General features: G+C 33.3%; 1 protein-coding gene across 1 annotated transcript in view; it reads left to right on the top strand.

Annotated features, from left to right (window-relative positions):
- SNX13 (sorting nexin 13) overlaps positions 1-22,216 on the top strand; it is a 138,028-nt gene that overhangs the window by 69,286 nt on the left and 46,526 nt on the right. Inside the window, exons 9-16 of the mRNA XM_030857129.2 lie at positions 202-285; positions 3,594-3,732; positions 4,139-4,227; positions 7,753-7,852; positions 8,876-9,069; positions 14,838-14,942; positions 15,558-15,690; positions 21,321-21,358. Of these exons, the coding sequence (XP_030712989.1) occupies positions 202-285; positions 3,594-3,732; positions 4,139-4,227; positions 7,753-7,852; positions 8,876-9,069; positions 14,838-14,942; positions 15,558-15,690; positions 21,321-21,358 (882 nt within the window). The remainder of the gene's footprint in view (positions 1-201; positions 286-3,593; positions 3,733-4,138; positions 4,228-7,752; positions 7,853-8,875; positions 9,070-14,837; positions 14,943-15,557; positions 15,691-21,320; positions 21,359-22,216) is intronic.

The raw sequence follows: 22,216 nt of genomic DNA, 5'->3' as shown, positions 1-22,216 counted from the left end.
TGATATAGGTGGCTTCATCTCATTTAAATGAGGTGTACTAGCTCACCTTTTTGTAAAATCATGTCATTTATGAAGTTTTACTTTTATATGTACCTTACCTTTCTTAAGTAACAGCATTGTGTTAGGAAATTTACTTTGTGCTATTGATTTGAGAAGTATATTAGATTAAGTTTGTTTTTGTGTTTTAAAATTTTTGTCCAGGAAATCCTTGCACGAGGAATTCTTCTTCCATTAATAAATCAACTCAGTGATCCTGATTATATTAATCAATATATCATATGGATGGTATGTACTTTGTAAAATTACAACTCTTGTTTTTAAAACAGTTTTTTAAAATGTACAAATATGATTTGGAGGTCAGGATGATTAAGCAATAATTTATTCAAGAAATTAAGTAAAAATACATCTAAAGATAATCTTTATATTTTCAGTATTTCTATTTGCTTATGTGTTGAATGTACCAGCCAAATTCTCTGTAAGAAAGTTTGTTGATAAGGTAATCTTCCTTACAATTTTGGTGCTGTTTCTACTTATTTAAATTTAAAAAAGGATATTTTATTGTCTGTGTGTATATAGATGATGAGTATTTTAAAAAACTATTTGATTTTAAATACAGCTGTGTTCTGAACTACTTAAATAGTATGTACTTTACATTTTATTCTAAATTTGTTTCTGTAAGTTGCTTAGTATGTCTATAAGATAACTCAGTTTTCTTATTCGTCAGATATATCAAAGGGTTAGTGGTTATTAAGTTTACTAGCTCTGATTTTTTTTTTCTGGTTATATGTGCTTTCAATAAATTCATGGCTGAGGAAGAGTGTAAATGGGCTATTACTGGGAATACGTTGATAGGTACTTCTAGGTCTTTGATTCATTTTTTTTGAATCTGAAATTTCTTCCCCACAGTGTCTTCTGTTAACTCAGTCTAGCTTTCCTAGGAAGGAACTACTTGATTGTTCTTTGTTTAACCATATCCATTATCAGACTTGCCATTTTTTATTGTTGTTCCTGTTGCAGTATTTGTCTCTCCCATCAGATGGTGGGTTACCTGCAGGCAGAAATTAATCTTACTATCTTTGTGTTCCTAGAGCCTTTCATGGAGGTCACAGAACTTGATTTTTTGTTTCCTTTGTCAGCTTCTTCAGAGTACTGCTAGGCTCTAAGAGCTTTAAAAATATGCATATCCGCTTAATTAAAATTTTAAACAATACATGTCCTTTGCTTAGGAATTCTACTCCTGAAATTTATTCTAAAGTGCTAATAAGCAAGTTTGCAACAATCCGATTTAAGGTCATTAATGACAGTGTTGCTAGTAATACTAAAAAATTGAAAGCAATTTAATTGTCCCACATAGAGGGATAATTTAGGCATATTGATACAATAAAATACTATGCCGCCATTATTATGGTAGTGTATCTTTATGAATATGAAAAGATATGTATATTTTTATGTGAAAACATAATTTAAAATGATGTATGTATAGATATCTAATCTTTTAAAAAATAAATATATAAGTAATTATATATTTATGAATGACTGTGATTCTGATAAGATGTATACTGACTGAAATATTAATAGAGAGGTAGGATCCTGAAAGTTTTAATTTTTCTCTTTTGTTTATATATTTCACTTTACTCACAAGGAGTATTGGTTATGTAACAAAATGATTTTTTAAGAAGTAGGAAACACAGGTCAAATTTAAAAACATTTAAGTAATAAAGCAAGAGTAAATGACATTAAAAAAAATTTTTTTGTAACACAAAAATGGATATTGTATACTTACCTTAAATAATCAGGGTACAGTACTGTATAACCTTACCTATAGTACAGAAAAGGATGCATGCTTACCAGAATGTTATAGTTATCTCTCACTCATGAGGTTAGGAATTATTTTTATTCCTATTTATATTTTTCTTCAGTTTTCAATTTTTCTTTTGCTAAGCTTATATTAAGTATATAATTAGTTATATGGGAAAAATGTTTTGGGGGGATTTAACACATACTCAAAAAAGAATTCAGACCATCAAATTTTTACTTGTTCTCCCCACAGTTGGGCTGGTACTATTATTGTGTATGATGGGTGGGTCTTTTTGTTATCTAATGAACAGGAATTGATCACTATTGTACTTAGCTATAAAATATCAGAAAATATGTTTAAAAGAGAAGAATATATCAATAAAGGATCTTTAGCCTACTTTGTTGTCTGGTTTGCACACTTTTGGCATTATTTGTGTGGAAAACCCTTTACATGTGTAGGTATTATAAAGATTAAAATTGGCTCAGTTCTTAAATGATATCTAATTGTATAGTTTATTTCTATTTGAAAGGAAAAGTTTAGAGCAGTGTAGTAGTAACATACATCTTATCTATGTAAAGTGTTCGTGTTACCCAACAATAGTTTAAAATTTTTAAGTCATTTCTAAAAACAGTGTGGACGGATTTGCATTATTCATCTCGAAATATATATTTTATTTCTTTTTAAGACAAACTAGTTAATGTTAAGTCCTATCTCTGACTGTGGAATAGAGTACCTAATTGGTTCATATTGTTACCACCCCCCCCAGAGCAGATAAGTGAACAGCTACTTAACTTGTTTCTTAATGTATTCTTAGAAAAATCAGGTCTTTAAAAACCTACTTCTTGTTGTATTATTGAAGTAAAATTTATACCAAGTGAGAGAAACTGCCAAGTAGTCCTACAAAGTTGTGTTATAATTTCGTACTTCCACTCGCACTGTTTGAGAGTTTGGTCTCTCCACATTCTGATAGACATTTGGCATTGTCATTTTCTTATGGTTAACTTGCACATCCTTGATGACTAATGATTTTGAGCATTTTTTCATGTGCTCATTGGCCTTTTTTTTTTTTTCCGTACCTCCAGACTTACACAAATCCCCAGTGCTTTGACTCCTTGTTTAGAATGGACAGTATCCCAAGTTGGCTACCTTTTCATAGCTCCCCTTACTGTTTCACTTAGCTTAAATTTTGTTGGTGGTCATACATTCCTTCACAACATCCTCAACTACCTTCCTGTCTCTCTCACTTTATTATTTGCTTGGTGAAACCACACTCTGGTTAAATCCAACTTAACCTTCTACTCCATTCCTATTCTTGAATAGCAAGTGGCTGGAGAAAAAAGATGAAATAACAGTTATTTATGTCATTACGGTGATTCTGTTAAATTTATGTCAGAGAATGCCACTCTTCTGTTTAAAACTCTCCAGTAACTATTCCATTCAGAGTGAAAGCCAAAATATTTACTAAACCCTACCATATTTGCCCTCCATTACCACTGATCTCCATTACTCTTCTACACTTCTTTAGTTTAGCTCTAGCCATCATGGCTTCCTTGCTATTATCAGACATTCTGAGCATGCTCTTTACTTTGTATTGTGCTATATATCTTACTTACTTTGTTAATAGTCTGTGACCCACAGGAATTTAAGTACCAAGAGTACAGAGATTTTCATTTTGCTTTGTTATAAACAGTGGGGATATAGAGGAAAGTTGTGCCTGGCCCATGGTAGGCACTCAAGATTCTGTTTTCACCTAAGCGAGTCTCCCTCCCATCTGTATTTTAAACTTTATTTTCAGATCCGTGATTCTAACTGCAACTATGAGGCCTTTATGAACATTATTAAATTGAGTGACAATATTGGAGAGCTAGAAGCAGTCCGAGATAAAGCAGCAGAAGAATTACAATATCTTCGATCTCTAGATACAGCTGGTGATGGTAAGTATTGATAATTTATTTAAGCATAAGAATGTTTTACTTCTTTAATGATTACTGTGTCTTCAAACAAAACTTTAATTTACCTAAATGTCATTTGATGCTATTAGTTGTTTTCACCTTAAGTAAATCTGACTTTTATTATGCTAATATGTGCTGAGACTAAAGCACGATAATTTTCTGAATATGAGACTCTTATTATTGCATTTATCTCTGAAGTAAAGATAATTGGCATGGTTTAATTTTAATTAAATAATTTCACTGTAAAGTTTCCAGTTTTTTCTTTTATTAAATAAAATAATTACTCTATTCATTGGTTATTATGTTAAATTATAGTAAATGTATGTTTAAAGTATTTCACAAGTAACACTGCCACTTTCTACCTCATAATCAATTTGTTTGTTTTTAGATATCAACACCATCAAAAATCAAATAAATAGCTTATTATTTGTAAAGAAAGTATGTGACTCAAGAATACAACGGTTGCAGTCAGGCAAGGTAAGTAAAGTACTTTTGAGTTAATATTTAGTTATAAATACTTTATATTCATTAAAACGTCTAGCAAATGACAAAAGGTAGAATATTAACCAGTGTAGCACTCTACAAAAGAACTAAGAATTTAGAAAAAAGTTTATCTTACACAATGTAGTGTAAGTATTTGTTAAAACAAGCTAAAGAGATTAAAATGCTGCATGAAAAATACTGAAGTAGTTAAAGATTTTATTTCTTGATTTATATATTTATCTACTCATGTATTATTTATTCAAAATACAACATTTATTATATTTTGTACACTGGGCACCTTTTTTTAGATGGACCTAACAGAAATCTCTCTCATGGAGCTTACATTTCCATAACATCTTACAGAAAAACCCGGACGAAGTTTTTGGCCAACCCAGTAGTTGCAGAATCAGAAAATTAACCAATATATAAATTGATGTATTATGTAAAAAATGTAAAAAATAAGTAAATGTGAAAAAAATCAGTAAAGCAAAGTATGGTGATAGAGAATGTCTGGGAATGTTTTAGATATATGCTGAGAGATTTGGTGACATTTGAGCAGAGAGAGATGTGAATAAGGAGAGGGTCCTGTGAATTTTTTTTTTTTTTTAAAGGAATCTTGCAGGCAAAGGTGAGAGCATGCAAAGGCCCTGGAATAGGAAAGTGCCTGGTGAGTTAGAGGAGGTCATTTTGTCTGGTATGGAATGCATGAAAAGGATTGTAGTAGTAGGAATGAAATTAGAGAGGAACCTTGGGGTTTACTGCCATAGTAAGATTTTAAAAAATTCTAATTGTGATAGGAATCCATTGGAGATTTGCCCTGGCAAGTGACATGATGTGACTTATGAGTTAAAATGATTACTTGGACTCTTTGTGATGAATAGATTGTGGTGGAGTGGTGGGAACAAGAATGGAAACAGATCACTTACAAGACTGTTGGCATTAGTTCAGTAAGAGATGTCTGTGGAGGTTCATGTGAGAAGTAATTAGAGACTAGATATAGTGCTAACAGGATTTGCTAATGGTTTAAATACAGGGTGAGAGAGGAAAAAAGGACTCAAGGATGATTCCAGAGTATTTTGGCCTGAGCAACTGTATGAATAGTGTTGTTGTTTACTAAAATGGATACAGCTGAGGGAGGAGGAAGTCTGGAAGAGAGAATCAAGTTTTGAATGTTTTAGTTTGAGATCCCGGTTTGACATTCAAGTACACATGCTAATTCGTAAACTCGAGTTCAAGGGAATGTTTAGTGATGGAACAAACTTTGAGAATCCTCAGGATTATCAGATGTTTATTTAAAGTTAAGAGACTGGATGAGGTTACCTAAAAGAATGAGTTTAAGTAAGAAGATATCAAGGATTTAGTCCTGAGGCCCTGCAGTTACTTAGTGTTTAAGACAAAGTGAAAGATCTAGCCAAAGAAACAGAGTGACTGGTGAGATTGAAGGAAAACCTGGGAGTGTGATATCCTAGAAGCCAAGTGTAGAAAATGTTTAAAGAAGTGAGAGATCAGGTATATCAAAGGCGACTAATAAGTTGAGTAAGATGAAGATTTAGAATTGACTATTGGGTTTGCCAGCAGGGGGATTATTGATGATCTGATGATAGCATTTTGGTGGAATAGTGGAGAGAAACCCTGACTGGAGTCAGTCCAGGAGAAAATGGGAAGAGGTGAATTAGAAACTGTGATTACAGGTAGCTGTTTGGAAGACTTTCATTGTAAAGGAGAAGCAGAGATTTGGGGCTTTAAAACGTAACAAAAACATTTTTTACTACATTTAGTTTTTAATGTAGTCACCTTTTTCACGCTGGTTTTCTATTGGAAATTTATTTGTGACTCTCTGGTCTTGTAATTTGCAGTGTACTTAAATTTCTTAAGGAATGGAAGACTTATTTTTAAAAATCTTGAGTTTAGTTTGCTAGTTTAATTATAACTTACATTACTTGAGGCCCACATTTGTCATTTATATGTGTGTGCGGGTGTATGTCTGTCTTTGTTTCAGTTAACTATATTTTAAAGTGAGTTTATACGTGCATGTAAATTCAGAATAGAAGAATAATATGGTTTCACTTGTTCTTACTGTTTCTTTATCTAGTTACCTTACCTAGATCTTAAGAGTTAATGATCCATACGCATCATTATTTAAAGTCTGTTTGCCTAAACACCTTCCGATATTGAATCCTTTTGAAATTTTGAAACCTTGTTTGGAAGCTTGTCAATTCTATTTCGAATATCAACCTTTACCTTTTTTAATAGCTCAAGTCATACAGTGTTTTCCTTTGGAAGAAAACTCACACTCTTCGCAGAGATGTAGTTTTTTAACCATGCTACTTATCTTAAAGTCTTAGGAGGTGCTTTATTCTTTTTATCAGAAATAAAGTGATAGTGAATACTCTTTTCCATTCCCTGTCTATAGAGGTGCTGCTGGACAGGAAAAAGAGGTGATAAAATCTGAGGAAGGAAGACTTAGGAGAAATCATGCGCTGGGACTAGATTGCTTTACCCCAGACATTTTAAGTTGGTAATCTGTTATTATTAAGTACTTATATGAAGGAGAGATACTAATTACAGAGAAAGCTTTTTTCTCCTTTTTTCAAAACATCTTCCTTTTCCTATGCCTAATTTAATATCTGCTCCTGAATAAGGCAGCCTATCTAACTTTCAGAAAACCTGTCTATCTTTTTTTAAAAATAGAGGATTGTGAGAGATGGATTTGGGAACGCAGAGAAGCTGGTGAAAATCATTCCTGGAAACACTATGGCTCTTTGTGGAAGGGGCAGCAGGTTTTGAGGACACTGACTCATTCTAACCAGCTTTGTCACCCCAGGCAACATTTCCGATCCTCAACTTTCTTATCTGTTGAGTGGGATTGGTAGTATTTATCCAATAGGATTGCTGTGGAGATTAATGAAGTAATGTGTATAATGCACCTAGCACAATGCTGGACATGTAGATTCTCTAAATTTGAACCTGTTAACAAATTTTTTTTTCACCCTATGTAGCTCTCTTGCTTTGAAGTATATGTAATTTACTGTTTAGGTAGACTGAAAAGAAATACACTTTCTATAAAGATTATAGAATTTTTACTCCGTTAGGAGCAGATTAACTCGGGAATATTTTCTGTTTTCCCAGTAGATAGACTTCAATCTGTACTTGAAAATATTGGGATTTGTTTATTCTTGAACATATTAAGGTGATCCAAATATCCCCTTTAGCTCCTAAAATGTTCATTTTTGTTTGGAATATACAGAGTTAGAGAATCCATGAAAATACATTTAGATTTATTTTTTTATTAGAAGAAATGAGTGCTTATCATACTTTTAATGTATATTTACTAAGCAGCTCTTAAAATAACTCTAGGAAATTCAGTGAGCTGATACTTTTTATTGGGCACCCACATGTACAAGAAGAGAAACCTTTATTTTTATTCCATTTTAACTTAAATTTTTACATCTATGTAAAGATCTTTAACCTAGTGAGTGAATAGATGAAATATTAATTTACATTAACTTTTATTTGTAGGAAATAAATACTGTGAAACTGGCAGCAAACTTTGGGAAACTTTGCACAGTCCCCCTGGACAGCATTCTTGTAGACAATGTTGCACTACAATTTTTTATGGGTAGGTAAATCCATTTTATAAAAATAATAGGGAGACGCAACAGGGAAGACATATGGGAACATAGGTTTATGTATGACTGATTCACTTTGTTATAAAGCAGAAACTAACACACCATTGTAAAGCAATTATACCCCAATAAAGATGTTAAAAAAAAAAAAAAAAAAAAAAAAAAAATAATATAACCTTGAAATTTTTAATAATTGTAAATATTGTTAAATTTTAAATACGTGGTATTAGGTGTGGCATATATATCTCTCTTCCACCCCTCAGTCTCTGAAATACTCCCTTTTCTTTGGAAACCAGAGATTTATTTTGTTGTCGAGCAAATAAATGCTTATTTTAACTCCAATGTGCATTTGCTAATCTGCTTTTAAATAAACCCCAGGAGATTCTACTATGAATTTAAATTTAAGTTATTTGAGAAAGAATACTTTATCAGGAATACTTGGTGTGTATAACCTGTGTATATCATTTTGGTGCATGAATGGGAGAGGGCTTTGTTTTTATGCCATTTTAATATATAAATATTTATTAATTTTATTAATATTACATCAAAATTGCTTTTATCTGGGGGACATTTCCAGCAAAACTCCCTGATTCTTCATTTCACGATCAAAAACAAATGCATGGCTTATTGAAGAGCCCAAACGTTATTTTTAATATTTATGATAATAGTAATATTGTGATTAATAATCTTTGTTGAGAATGGAAGCTGAATGTTGGTGAAGTAGTTTATTTCTGATGAAGGCTTCTCTGGCAGTTTTATCCCCTAGAGATATTTTAGTGAAAAATCAGATTTTTTAAAAAAAATACGTGTTTCCATTTGTTTTTTCTGCATAACTGGTCTTCTCAGCCTAACCAGTTTATGATATATATATTTTTTTAACCTCAAGCATTTTCTAAACATGTTCAAAATGTGGAGTTTTAAGTATTTGAAACTTTAATCCTTCTTAACTTGTCATACATCTGTATGCACCCAAAAATGTGTAACTTTAATATCTATGTTGTTATGGATTTTGGTAGATTACATGCAGCAAACTGGAGGTCAGGCACATCTCTTCTTCTGGATGACAGTGGAAGGATACCGGGTTACAGCCCAACAACAGCTAGAAGTTTTATCAAGTCGTCAGAAAGATGGAAGACATCAAACCAACCAAACCAAAGGTCTTTTAAGAGCAGCTGCTGTTGGAATTTATGAACAGTATTTATCAGAAAAGGTGAGAATATATTTTGATTACTGTTTTCTTATCTTCTCTGGCAGTATCATTAATAATGATTTTTGTAGTACTTGTAAATATCCATTATTCATGCTGCTATGCACAGCTGCCTTACATTGCCTTATTTAATCCTGGTAATAGTATTATTGTGTATTATCCTCATTTTATAGGTGAAGAAACTGATTCAGTTAGAAAATTGAATTAACTTGTCCAGGGTCATGCAGATACAAAGTGACAGTTAAAATTCAAGGTCACACACACTGTAGATAATAGGTAGAAAGTAAAAGGATGGAAAAAGGTAAACCGTGCAAACAGTAACTAAAATAGAGCTGGAGTGGCTACACCAATATTAGTGATAGATTTTAAGACAAAAAATTGTTACTAGAGAAACGAGGAACATTTTTTAATTGTAAAAGGGTCAGTTGATAAGGATGATAAAACAACAAAGCCCCCACGTAAATGAAGCACAAACTGACTGAATTGAGGGAGAAGTAGACAATTCAGCAATAACAGTTGGAGACTTCAATACTCACTCTCAAAAACTGATAAAACAATTATACAGAAAATGACCAAGGATATACAAGAATTGAACAGCCCTATAAACCCGTTAGAACTCTCCACATTCTCAGTGGCTTAACTCAACAAAGGTTTATTTCTCTCTCATGCCACAGTCCAACGAAAGTCAGTGAGGCAGGGTGAGGAGTGGAGAGCGAGAAGCAGTGAATAATAGGGTGACCCAGGCTTCCAGACTCCTTTATTCTTAAAGTACATTTACTTTAAAGTGACTTCCGGGGCTTCCCTGGTGGCGCAGTGGTTAAGAATCCTCCTGCCAATGCAGGGGACACGGGTTCGAGCCCTGGTCCAGGACGATCCCACACGCCTCGAAGCAACTAAGCCCGTGTGCAACAACTACTGAGCCTGAGCTCTAGAGCCCGCGAGCCACAACTACTGAAGCCCGCGCGCCTAGAGCCCCTGCTCCGCGACAACAGAAGCCATCGCAACGAGAAGCCCGCGTACCACAAAGAAGAGTAGCCCCTACTCGCCACAACTAGAGAAAGCCCGCATGCAGCAACGAAGACCCAATGCAGCCAAAAAGAAAAAAAAAAAGAAAACACGGTACATCAAAATTTATGGGATGCAATTAAAGAAGTGCTTACAGGGAGATGTGTAGCCTTAAATGCCTAATGAGAAAGAAGAAAGATCTCAAATCAACATTCTACGTTTTCACCTTAAAAATCTAGAAAAAGAAAAGCAAGACAAACCCAAGCAAACAGAAGGAAGGAAATAAAATAGTAAAGATCAAAATGGAAATCAGTGAAATAGAAAACAGAAAAAACAATAGTGAAAAATCAGTACGACCAAAAGTTGGGAAAAGAGCAACAAAATTGACAGACCTTTAGCTAGATTGGCCCGGAAAAAAGATACAGATCACCAAAATCATGAATGAAAGAGGAGGCATCACTGCCAACTCTATAGAAATTAAAGGGCCTATAAGGAAATATTACAAACAACTTTATGACAACAAATTTGACAACTTAGATGAAATGGACAAATTCCTGGAGAGACACTAATTGCCAAACTGACTTAAGAAGAAACAGAAAATATAGTAAATAAATTTAATTAATAATTAAAAAAAATAATTAATAAAATAATTAAATAATTAAAAAAAAAAGCCCAGGCCTAGCTGGTTTCACTAGGTATGAATTCTGTCATACATTTCAAGAAGAAATAATACCAATACTTCACAAACTCTTCCAGAAAATAGAGAAAAAATAAAACATTTCCCAGCTCATTTTATGAGTTGTGTCATTCTCATATCAAAGTCAGACAAAGACATCATTTAGAAAACTACAGACTAATATCCCTCATGAATATGGACACAAAAATCCTCAAGATTCAAGGTTACTCACACTCCAGTACTTTTAATGGCTATGCTATAATAACCTTTTAATTTATACTTAACACAAAAATTGTATTTGAATTTTAAGTATGAATGTTACTTGGAAACTGCTTATTTGTGCATTTGCTTACATTTTTGCCTTATGAAATATACCCTACTTAAAAGAGTACACAGTTTTAAGAATAATAGTAGAGCAAACACCTTTATACCCCATCCAGCTTTAGAAATAGAACATTCATTATAGTTTTAAAGATCCCTATATATTCTTTACCTGTCCTTGCTTCCTGATGAAGCCCATTTTCTGTAATTATTCACTTGCTTTCCCATACAGTTTTATTATACCTGTATGTTCTGAACAATATTATTGCTTCAGCTTTCTGAGATTTTGACATTACCAAAATGTCAGGAGAAAACTTTAGACACGTGCCTTCCAGATGGCTATCATTGTTGCCAGTCATAGTAAAGATGCCAACAATGGCCTGCGGTAAATCATATTTTCAAAGAATGGGACACGAATAATGTCCTCTCATTTGAAAATGCATCAAGAATGAGTATGGTGAAATAAATTAACGTAAACAGAAATTTATATGCTTTCTCTAAAACTATTGAATGATTTTTGGAGGGACTAAAATAAACCTTGAAATGGATGGACTGAACTGAGTTTTTTATGTGTAGGCTGTAACAAAAACTCATATAATGAAAAAAATGACTCACTTTTTGGAACTAAGGCTGTTGAGAACTCAGATATCACCAGAAGGGAACAGCTAGCTTAAAGAGGATTTTCTCACTTTCTTTACTAAAACTATAATTTATTTGGAATGCACCTTTACCACATTTAAATGATCTGTGTGTTTTAAAACCATTTTCCTTGAAAAGGAGAGGTTTAACTTATGACATTCATTATGCTTCGAAGTACTTAAAAATGGGCATTTTAGACATGGGTAGCCTGTATGATGAATTCATAGATGCAAAGGACCTGATAGACAAACAGCTGGTCTATGAAACAAATCTGGAGATACAAATCCCTACAGGTCTAAAAACCTGCTGTTTTTAGTGAGTAAAATCCCATTATTCTTTGCCTAAATGGTTTTATTGAAGGGATATTTACTTGATGTCATGACATTGCACTGGTTAGAGAAATAAGTGTGATATATAGCCTTAAGAGCAGAGCTGAAAGTCATAGTGAATTTTATTTTATAGTTGATTGTACTTAGTTATACCACTGCATAAAATAATATCCTGAAGGCTGCAGGCAGATCAGAGAAGTATCGTTTAAAAGGGCAACACAAAAATACCCTACAAGATCATGGAATAAAAAGAAAAGTAATTGTTTACTTTTTATTAAAAAGTCTTACATTTTTATATTTTAAGAATATATAATATAGCACCTACAATATTTAAATTTAAAAGTAAAAAGTTTAAAATATGTTAAAATAAGTTGCTGTATCAGAGTACAGAAACATTAAGTATATTAATCTCAGACATTTTTTTGATTAGTCCAATTAATTACTAATTGCCACTGTTAACTAGTCCTTTTGTTTTGTTTAAATAACTACATTTGTGTAACAGAAGAGTAAAGAATACAGATTAATAGATAATTTTGGAAAAACACCCATTTTTGTATTTTTATGTTAAAGAAGTAACATATGTATAAGTATTTCTTCCATATTACTTTTTTTGAAAGGTGGGCTCTCTGAAAGTTTTGGTCACCCTCTTCCAAGGATGAGGCTTAATCCAATTCTGTATTCCAGAGATTATAGAAAAAATTAAACTAGATAAATAGATAATGTTATTATTTTCAAATTTTTCTCTTATTTCCTAGAAACTGAGTTTTACTGAGCTTAGAGGGCAAATGAAAGGACAAAACTAACTTAAATCTTGTTCGTCTCTGATCTTTGTCACATAGTTGAAGTTGTTTAGTTCTCTTGTTCTTAGTTCGGGGGAAACAAAAAAACACCACACTCGTGGGCTTCCCTGGTGGCGCAGTGGTTGAGAGTCCACCTGCCGATGCAGCGGACACGGGTTCGTGCCCCGGTCCGGGAAGATCCCACATGCCACAGAGCTGCTGGGCCCGTGAGCCATGGCCGCTGAGCCTGCGCGTCCGGAGCCTGTGCTCCGCGACGGGAGAGGCCACAGCAGTGAGGGGCCCGCATACCGCAAAAAAACCCACAAAACACCACACTCGTACACAAACAAATAGTAGGTAAGTATCCTTCTCTTCCTCCTCCAAAAAAACCCCACACAAACCAAAAAACAACCACCACACAACCTACTTGGGTTTACTACCAGGAGTGTTGAATTAACAAGGGAGCATTAGAAGTTGTGTAGCCGTTTGCCTCCTGTTTACTTATTTGAAAGAAAACTAAAAAAAAAAATTTTGTTTGAGTGTAGTTGATATACAGTGTTGTGTTAATTTCTGCTATACAGCAAAGTGATTCAGTTATACATATACACATTCTTTTTCATATTCTTTTCCATTATGGTTTAGCACAGGATATTGAATATGGTTCCCTGTGGTATACAGTAGGACTTTGTTGTTTATCATTCTATATATAATAGCTTGCATCTGCTAATGCCAAACTTCCAATCCATCCCTCCCCCACCCCCCCTCCCCTTTGGCAATCACAAGTCTGTTCACTACGTCTGTGAGTCTGTTTCTGTTTTGTTGATAAGTTCATTTGTGTCATATTTTAGCTTCTGCATATTAAGTGATATCATATGGTATTTGTCTTTCTCTTTCTGACTTAACTTCACTTAGTACGATAGTCTCTGGATTTATCCACATTGCTGCAAATGGCATGTTTCATTCTTTTTTGTGGCCAAGTAGTATTCCATTGTATATATTTATCACATCTTTATCAATTCATCTGTCGTTGGACATTGAGGTTGTTTCCATGTCTTAGCTATTGTGAATAGTGCTGCTTTGAACATGGGGTGCATGTATCTTTTAAAATTATAGTTTTGTCTGTATATATACCCAGGTTACTTACTTACTTTTACTTTTTTTTCTTTTCTTGATATATCTTCTTTTCTGTTCCTTAGATAGTCTATTAGCATAGAGAAATCCTTGAACAATGCATTCTTTTGGTACTTTCTCTAAAAGTTACCATCCTTGTTGCTCATTTATTCTCTAGAGCCTTCAGAACTAAAAATACAAAAGTTGACATGCCAAAGATGACCATATTTCTAGCTTCTCAGCGTTATTTTCTTTCAGTAAGTTTTCACACTGAACATGATATTTTATATTTCTGTGTAGTATCTGTCACATTATGCACCTTGAGATGGAAATTGTTGGAACAAATTAACTTTTCAGATTTTTTCCATCCTGTATCATGTGGGAACTTTGCTGCAGTATTATAAAACCAAATTAAGATAAGCATAGTCTCTTTTAGATGCCATTCAAAAGGATTGTTTCTAACGTTAAATGATAAATAACAAATGGATTATTCTTTTGGTATTTTATTAAATACACATCTAGGACTACTGAGTGCTCAACACTAACTCCTAATGACAGAGTTTCCTATGTGCTAGACACATATGCCTTACGTAAATCTCTTTTCATCCTCATAATAACCATATGTGGTATTTACCACCATTTTGCAGATTAAGTGAAGCCTAGTGAGAGGTAAGTTGCTCGGCAAAAGTCAAGATTTAAATCCATGTTTGTCGAACGTCGACTGTGTAGTACCTGATGACAAGAAGGTTCTAGCTCTTATTTCAGCCTTTAATCATCAGGGTGTCATTTACAAACCAAGGATTTTCTGGCATTTAGTTTCAATAATATGATTCCATTATTCTCCTACTATTAAGGCTTAACTTGTATATAGAAAATCCAAAGATCAATACTACTGTTATTTTTCTCTGTCAGGCATCTCCAAGAGTTACTGTTGATGATTATTTGGTAGCAAAATTAGCAGATACTTTGAATCATGAAGATCCAACTCCTGAAATCTTTGATGACATTCAAAGGAAGGTATTATGTACAACATTTATCATTATATCTTTCTCGAAAACAATGTATATTTCTATATGCATGTAATTTGTTTATAAAAGGTTATTGAAGCATTAAGAAAGTACGGTGATAACTAAAAAGATGAGTTATGGTAATAATATCAGTACTTCACAATTACAAAAAAGGTAGGCCAGTTTTTCTTTGTTTATTTAATTGACAAATGAGGAAAATCCTTAGCTGGGTTGTTTAATTTGAATCTGACTGCAGGGCCAGATATAGATTCTAGAATTTTATGAATTGATGATGTATAAATAACATGATTCATTTATTTGAATATGTGTCTTGAGCCTTTATGTGTACTTGTTTCTTAGAGAGTACTACTTTCTGGAACATTTTATGTAACCTGCTGTCGTGTGACTTGTGTTGCAGTAGGACCTGTTTCAGTACAATTTGGGTGCTGGAGGGACCAGAAAAAAATTATTGGTTGTGACATAGTCTTATTACTGACATCTTGTTAATATGGAACCTGTAATTTATTACAGTAAGACCTCTATCTAGCTTTCGTTGAAATCTTATTAGTGGAAATCACTGCATTATCTGCATTAATGATTGAATATCTTGATTTATTTCAATAAGGTATATGAATTGATGCTACGAGATGAAAGATTTTATCCTTCCTTCAGGCAGAATGCACTTTATGTGCGCATGTTAGCCGAGCTGGATATGTTAAAAGATCCTAGTTTCAGAGGATCAGATGATGGTGATGGAGGTAAGGTGGCACACGTTGTACATTTATGTGTATATGTATTTTCCTGTATATATTCTGCTTACCGAAAAAAGTCCTTTCAAATAAGATAAAAAATGTTTTTGAAACCCAAATATAAATTGTAGTATATTTAAAAATCTGTAATTAAATGACAGTTTACTTACTATACTAAATTAAAATGTTAAAATTTAATAACAAATTTGAATGTAACTGTTGAAAATAGAATTCTTAAAGAAGCATGTTTTCTTGAGTTGTGTCACCCCAATGTTTTTATGGTAGTTTCCCTTTTGTTTATAAGTAATAATAGTCATGACTAGCAATAGGATTATTGAGAAGATTAAATGAAATAACAAGTGATGAATCTGAGAATATACCATAAACTATAAAACATAAAAATACAGTTTTTTCCCTCTTTAACTGTACCCTTTTCCAAATCCTGCCCAGTATAAGCTGGGAGAAGCTATAAGAGTCATTTATTCCAATCGTTCAGTTTTTTTCTATCTACATGTTATAGTAAAGAAAGCAGACTTTGTCATAATACTTAGATTTTAATCCTTTTCTTATTGCCTGTGTGATGTGGGCCAAACAATTTCTTTAAGCCTCTTTCTCAGCTGTAAATCTGGAATAATATTCTTCTCATAATAATATCTTACCTCAGAGTTGTCATATTTTAATGGAATTCTGTATATAAAAATGAAATATAAACTAAAACGCAAATATAAGTTTTTATTAGCAGTAAATAATTTGTTATTTAAGAATAGTGGGAGAGGCAGCACTTAGAGTACAGTTTGCAGATTTTAGACCTGATGACCATTTTACTTGTGATTCAGTTCAGAAGTACTTATTAAACTCTAATTAAATATCTAGTATTTGATAAACTTTCCAGCAAATAAGCAATGTAAATACAAAGTAAATGGGAAAGATTGGACTAAGGAATTTTTTTTTTTTTTTTTTGCGGTACGCGGGCCTCTCACTGCTGTGGCCTCTCCCGTTGCGGAGCACAGGCTCCGGACGCGCAGGCTCAGCGGCCATGGCTCACTGGGCCCAGCCGCTCCACGGCATGTGGGATCTTCCCGGACCGGGGCACGAACCCGTGTCCCCTGCGTCGGCAGGCGGACTCTCAACCACTGCGCCACCAGAGAAGCCCTGGACTAAGGAATTATTTTAAGAGAGTGCTTTAATTATGCTTATTTACTTATGAATAGATTTTATGGACAGGACCACTTGAAGTTGGAGATATAATAGATGTATTAGATAGTGAGCACTGCTTTAAAAAATACCTCTATTATGGAAGCTTTCCAGCCTCCCGTGTTCTCTACCTATCCTCCCCACTCCCTAGTCTATATTAGTGAGATTTTACTGTTTATTTTTAAATTTTTTTCTATATATTTTTTTAACATCTTTGTTAGAGTATAATTGCTTTACAATGGTGTGTTAATTTCTGCTTTATAACAAAGTGAATCAGCTATACATATACATATATCCCCATATCTCTTCCCTTTTGCATCTCCCTCCCAGCCTCCCTATCCCACCCCTCTAGATGGTCACAAAGCACCAAGCTGACCTCCTTGTGCTATACGGCTTCTTCCCACTAGCTATCAGTTTTACATTTGGTAGTGTATATATGTACATGCCACTCTCTCATTTTGTCCCAGCTTTCCCTTCCCCCTCCCCGTGTCCTCAAGTCCATTCTCTAGTAGGTCTGTGTCTTTATTCCTGTCCGGCCCCTTCATGACCAATTTTTTTTTGTTTGTTTTTAGAATCCATATATATGTGTAAGCATATGGTATTTGCTTTTCTCTTTCTGACTTACTTGACTCTGTATGACAGACTCTAGGTCCATCCACCTCACTACAAATAACTCAATTTCGTGTCTTTTTATGGCTGAGTAATATTCCATTGTATATATGTGTCACATCTTTTTTATCCATTCATCTGTTGATGGACACTGAGGTTGCTTCCATGTCCTGGCTATTGTAAATAAGGCTGCAATGAACATTGTGGTACATGACTATTTTTGAATTACGGTTTTCTCAGGGTATATGCCCAGTACTGGGATTGCTGGGTTGTATGGTAGTTCTAATTTTAGTTTTTTAAGGAAACTCCATACCGTGCCCCATAGTGCCTGTTATCAATTTACATTCCCATCAATAGTGCAAGAAGGCTCCCTTTTCTCCACACCCTCTTGCATCTCCCTCCCATCCTCCCTATCCCACCCCTCTAGGTGGACACAAAGCACCGAGCTGATTTTCCTGCACTATGTGGCTGATTCCCACTGACTATCTGTTTTACATTTGGTAGTGTATATATGTCCATGCCACTCTCTCACTTCGTCCCAGCTTCCCTTTCCCCTACCCTGTGTCCTCAAGTCCATTCTCTACGTCTGCGTCTTTATTCCTGTCCTGCCCCTAGGTTCTTCAGAACAATTTTTTTTTTTTTAGATTCCATATATATGTGTTAGCATATGGTATTTGTTTTTTTCTTTCTGACTTACTTCACTCTGTATGACAGACTCTAGTCCATCCACCTCACTACAAATAACTCAATTTCGTTTCTTTTTATAGCTGAGTAATATTCCATTGTATATATGTGCCATATCTTCTTTATCCATTCATCTGTTGATGGACAATTATGTTGCTTCCATGTCCTGGCTATTGTAAATAGAGCTGCAATGAACATTGTGGTACATGACGCTTTTTGAATTATGGTTTTCTCAGGGTATATGCCCAGTACTGGGATTGCTGGGTCATATGGTAGTTCTATTTGTAGTTTTTTAAGGAACCTCCATACTGTTCTGCATAGTGGCTGTATCAATTTACATTCCCACGAACAGTGCAAGAGGGTTCCCATTTCTCCACACCCTCTCCAGCAAGATTTTACTTTTTAAATAATCTAAGAAATCTAGTTACAGAAGTTTCCATGTTGTAATAACTTTTATATTGATTGTTGATCTAATATCTTGGTTATTTGTAAAATTGGGATAATATTTTATTAACTGGATTTGATTGCATAATTGAGGAAGTGTTTTTTTTTAAGAGCACTTCTGTGGGAGATGAATAGTAAAATTCAGTGTACCTCAAGTATGTTATATAGTATATCTATTTACTGTCTCTTGAAAAATCTTTTGCATAGCTGCTATGAAATTTGCAGTAGGAACTCTACTTCCAGAAAGGACTATTTAAAATGTTTTTATTGTTGATTTTGTCTACTTTAGAAGTTTCCTTAGTATTGTAAAACAGATTTGCTATCTGACCCAGGATGAAAGAGGATAAATTGAATCATAATCAGCTAATATATGAGTGTCTAAATATTATATAATGATGACAGTAACAATATATTCTCTGGGAGTAGGTTTTGATCCTATAGTGTAAGAACTTCAAATTCTTCTAAATTGACTTTTAGCTTCCATTTATATTTGTCTTGTATGCAACTAATGGAAGCAAATTATTTATGTTGTCTCAAACTTCTCAAAACCTCATACTTATTTAAAACACAGAGTAGCTTAAAAGTTTTTTTTCTGCAACTAGTTTTGATCTGAAGTAAATGTACTTCTATTATATATCAGTCATTGAGTAGTCCCTCACACCAGAATCATTGATTGTAGTTTGGAATTAGTGTATATATATATCTCTTTCGTCTTTCTAGGACATTGCTTTTTAACATTCTGTGTCGTAATTGATGAGCTTTTATATATTTTATAACTGAGAAATTGCCTAACCCTTTTTTGAAATGATTTGAAAAAGTATGTGGAATGATGGGTAAAATATGAAACATTATTATTAAAAATGGCAGTTAGGTATATTATCTTTGTCAGTGTTTAGGTTTTAGGCACTTGTGACAACTTTTTCAAATAGTGATGCTTATGATTTTCTTGTCTTTATAAGACTGTTTAATTAAAAATAGGCCTTTGTTAAATCTTCTGGTTATAAATTCATTGTCTGACTTTTCAAATTAAGCTTCCTGGCACTTTGTGTATTTTTTAAAGTCCTGAAGTTTTGGCTACTTTTTAGACATTTTGAAATAATTACCTAATCTAGTGTTTAATATGTAGCTGATTTTAAGAAAATGCAGCCTAAACTGAGCACAGAATTAGTGGGTCAAATCTTACCATGTGTAATAGTATTTGCTGGTGGTTTTTCTTTGCTGTGGAAGAAATTTCATTCCTATTTAACTAGACTTCTGTAGGTAGGTAGGTAGGTGGCTGGATGGCGTGCTAACCCATGCTCTCTGTCCTCCTCTCCTCCCCTTTTTTCCTTTTCTCTTTCTTTGTTCGTAATTGCCTTCTTTAGTTAGTTCAGCTTTAAATTATTTTAAGAGTATTTTTTCCTACATACTTTCACAGCCTTTTAAAAATATTTAAATTGTGCTGTTTTAAATTTTAATTTCAGTCACGTTTTTCTCATCATGTCAAACAATAGTTTCTTTTGTTTTCTAATATTAATAACCAGTTATTAAAGTTTTGATTAAATGTGGACCTAGATTGGCTTTAGACTCTATTTCTGGATCTTATTATTGATCAAGAAAGTAAACTATGCCTTGTTTTGCTCCTAGTTTCTCTTTTAATTTGACATGTCTTTGGTGGGAAGACTTAAGAGGTGGGCAGACCACAGAAGGAGGTAGGAGGCATATAATTGAATAAGGAGGTTAGAGAACTGTTTGTTTACTCATTTTAATTTTCACCTTGCTGTTAACCAAGGGGTAATCCTAGGTGGGATTTCCTATTTTTGTGACCAAAGTTTTGAGGAACCGAGAAGTGTTCTTGGGCATTTAGAGTTGTTTAAGTTGGAAAGCAACACCAACTGCCTATTTCAAGAGTAATAGAAATTTCCTTTGAAGGCCCATCTAGAGATCCAAATTATAAATAATCTCTTAAGGGCTACAAGCCATACATTAACTTTAAACTGTTTATGAATATTGCTTTACCATATATTCATTTGTGTTTTTAACAGAGGGATATCTTAATTGGTAACCTAATTTGCTCAGATATAGACTAAAATTCTGAGGGAAAGATGTTAATTTTAATAATTCACTTAGTCTCTAACGTTAATTTTTAAAAATAATTTTAGTTGCTTTTTAATTAAATGACATTACACATGGGATTTTATGTATCTTTTGTTCTATTAATTGTATATTCATTTAAGAATCTAGATTTTGAATATTTTTGATCCAGATCAACCAAGAATAAGTAGACTTTATAGATATATTAAAAGTCAATCTATTTATCCTTCATATTAAAGAATAATTTTATTTGTAATATTAATCCAGTGGGACAGAAATAGCAAAATACCTCTGACATTTCCTAGTGGACTTCACTCTGCAGGTTTTACCTCATATCTACATTGTATTAGACAACTTAATATGATACTGTGAGAATAAAATATATAATAATTGCTTTCCTGTACATAAATACCTTTTTTTGGGGGGGGGGAGCAACTTAGGTACATAACTATTTTCACTGAAATATCTGGCTTGGAAAACAATGGGAATAGGTGTTTGGGAATAGTGTACCACAATTTACTGTTTTGTTATATCTTGGCTTGTGTGACTTTTGTTCTTGGTGTTTGAACCTTAGATAGATAAAGCAGTTTCAAAAGTTTTTTACTGTATACTAAGTTGAATTTCCCTTCTCACAGAATCTTTTAATGGGTCTCCTACAGGAAGCATAAATTTGGTAAGTACTGTTATGAGTACTTTAATTAATAAAGTGGACTGAAAACAATGTGAAAGACTGAGCCTTAACATATGTAAATAAATGATTTATTAGAAGTCCCCAAGTCATCCTTTGTAAGAAGTTGTTACGCTTTTAAAGAAATATTGAATTCACAAATAAGGGATCTGTTAATTAGAACTTAAAAATGACATGAAATTTTTTTTCATTTTAAAAAATGTGCTTAAGCCACACCTGAATGATTTAGTTGCAGGTGATAAAAAATGATTTTATTATTTTCAACCCCAGTATTTAATGTTTGAAAATGACTCTGATCAGTGCTATGATGGGCAGTAAATTTGTGACATACAAATGTTTACACTGGAATTAGTTTTTTCTTCTTGTATTTAGAAAAGAAATATAAAATTAGTTGGGATATCTGAAAACTTAAAAGATATTTCTTTAAAGTCTACACTATAAAAGATTCAAGTTATTGTAAAAAAAACCCTTTTTTTAAGCTTAGAGGGTTTTACAAGAATTAAGCAACTGTATTCTATGATTACAGGTTTAAGAATGACATGTTTTTAGCATATAAACTGTCATTGACATTTCATATATTCAAGGTGAAGTGTGAAACAATGAACATTTCAGTTCTTTTATATATCCATCCTTGCCATTGAATACCTTATTTCATAAAATGCTGCTGGAAAGAAATATTAGTGTTCTGTGAAAGTTTCAGTCCAGAATTTGTGGGGGATGGGCGGAGATTGTTTGCTTTGTTTTTCCTTCTACCTACAACACATTTTCTTTCAAACTTTTTGTGATAGCTAAATAGTTTAGAGGTCCATTGTCTTATGTTCCTCACTACTACATTTATTTCTA

Source organism: Globicephala melas, chromosome 9 (assembly GCF_963455315.2).
Source record: "Globicephala melas chromosome 9, mGloMel1.2, whole genome shotgun sequence".
Taxonomy (NCBI): domain Eukaryota; kingdom Metazoa; phylum Chordata; class Mammalia; order Artiodactyla; family Delphinidae; genus Globicephala; species Globicephala melas.
This window is presented reverse-complemented; position numbering and strand designations above follow the sequence as displayed.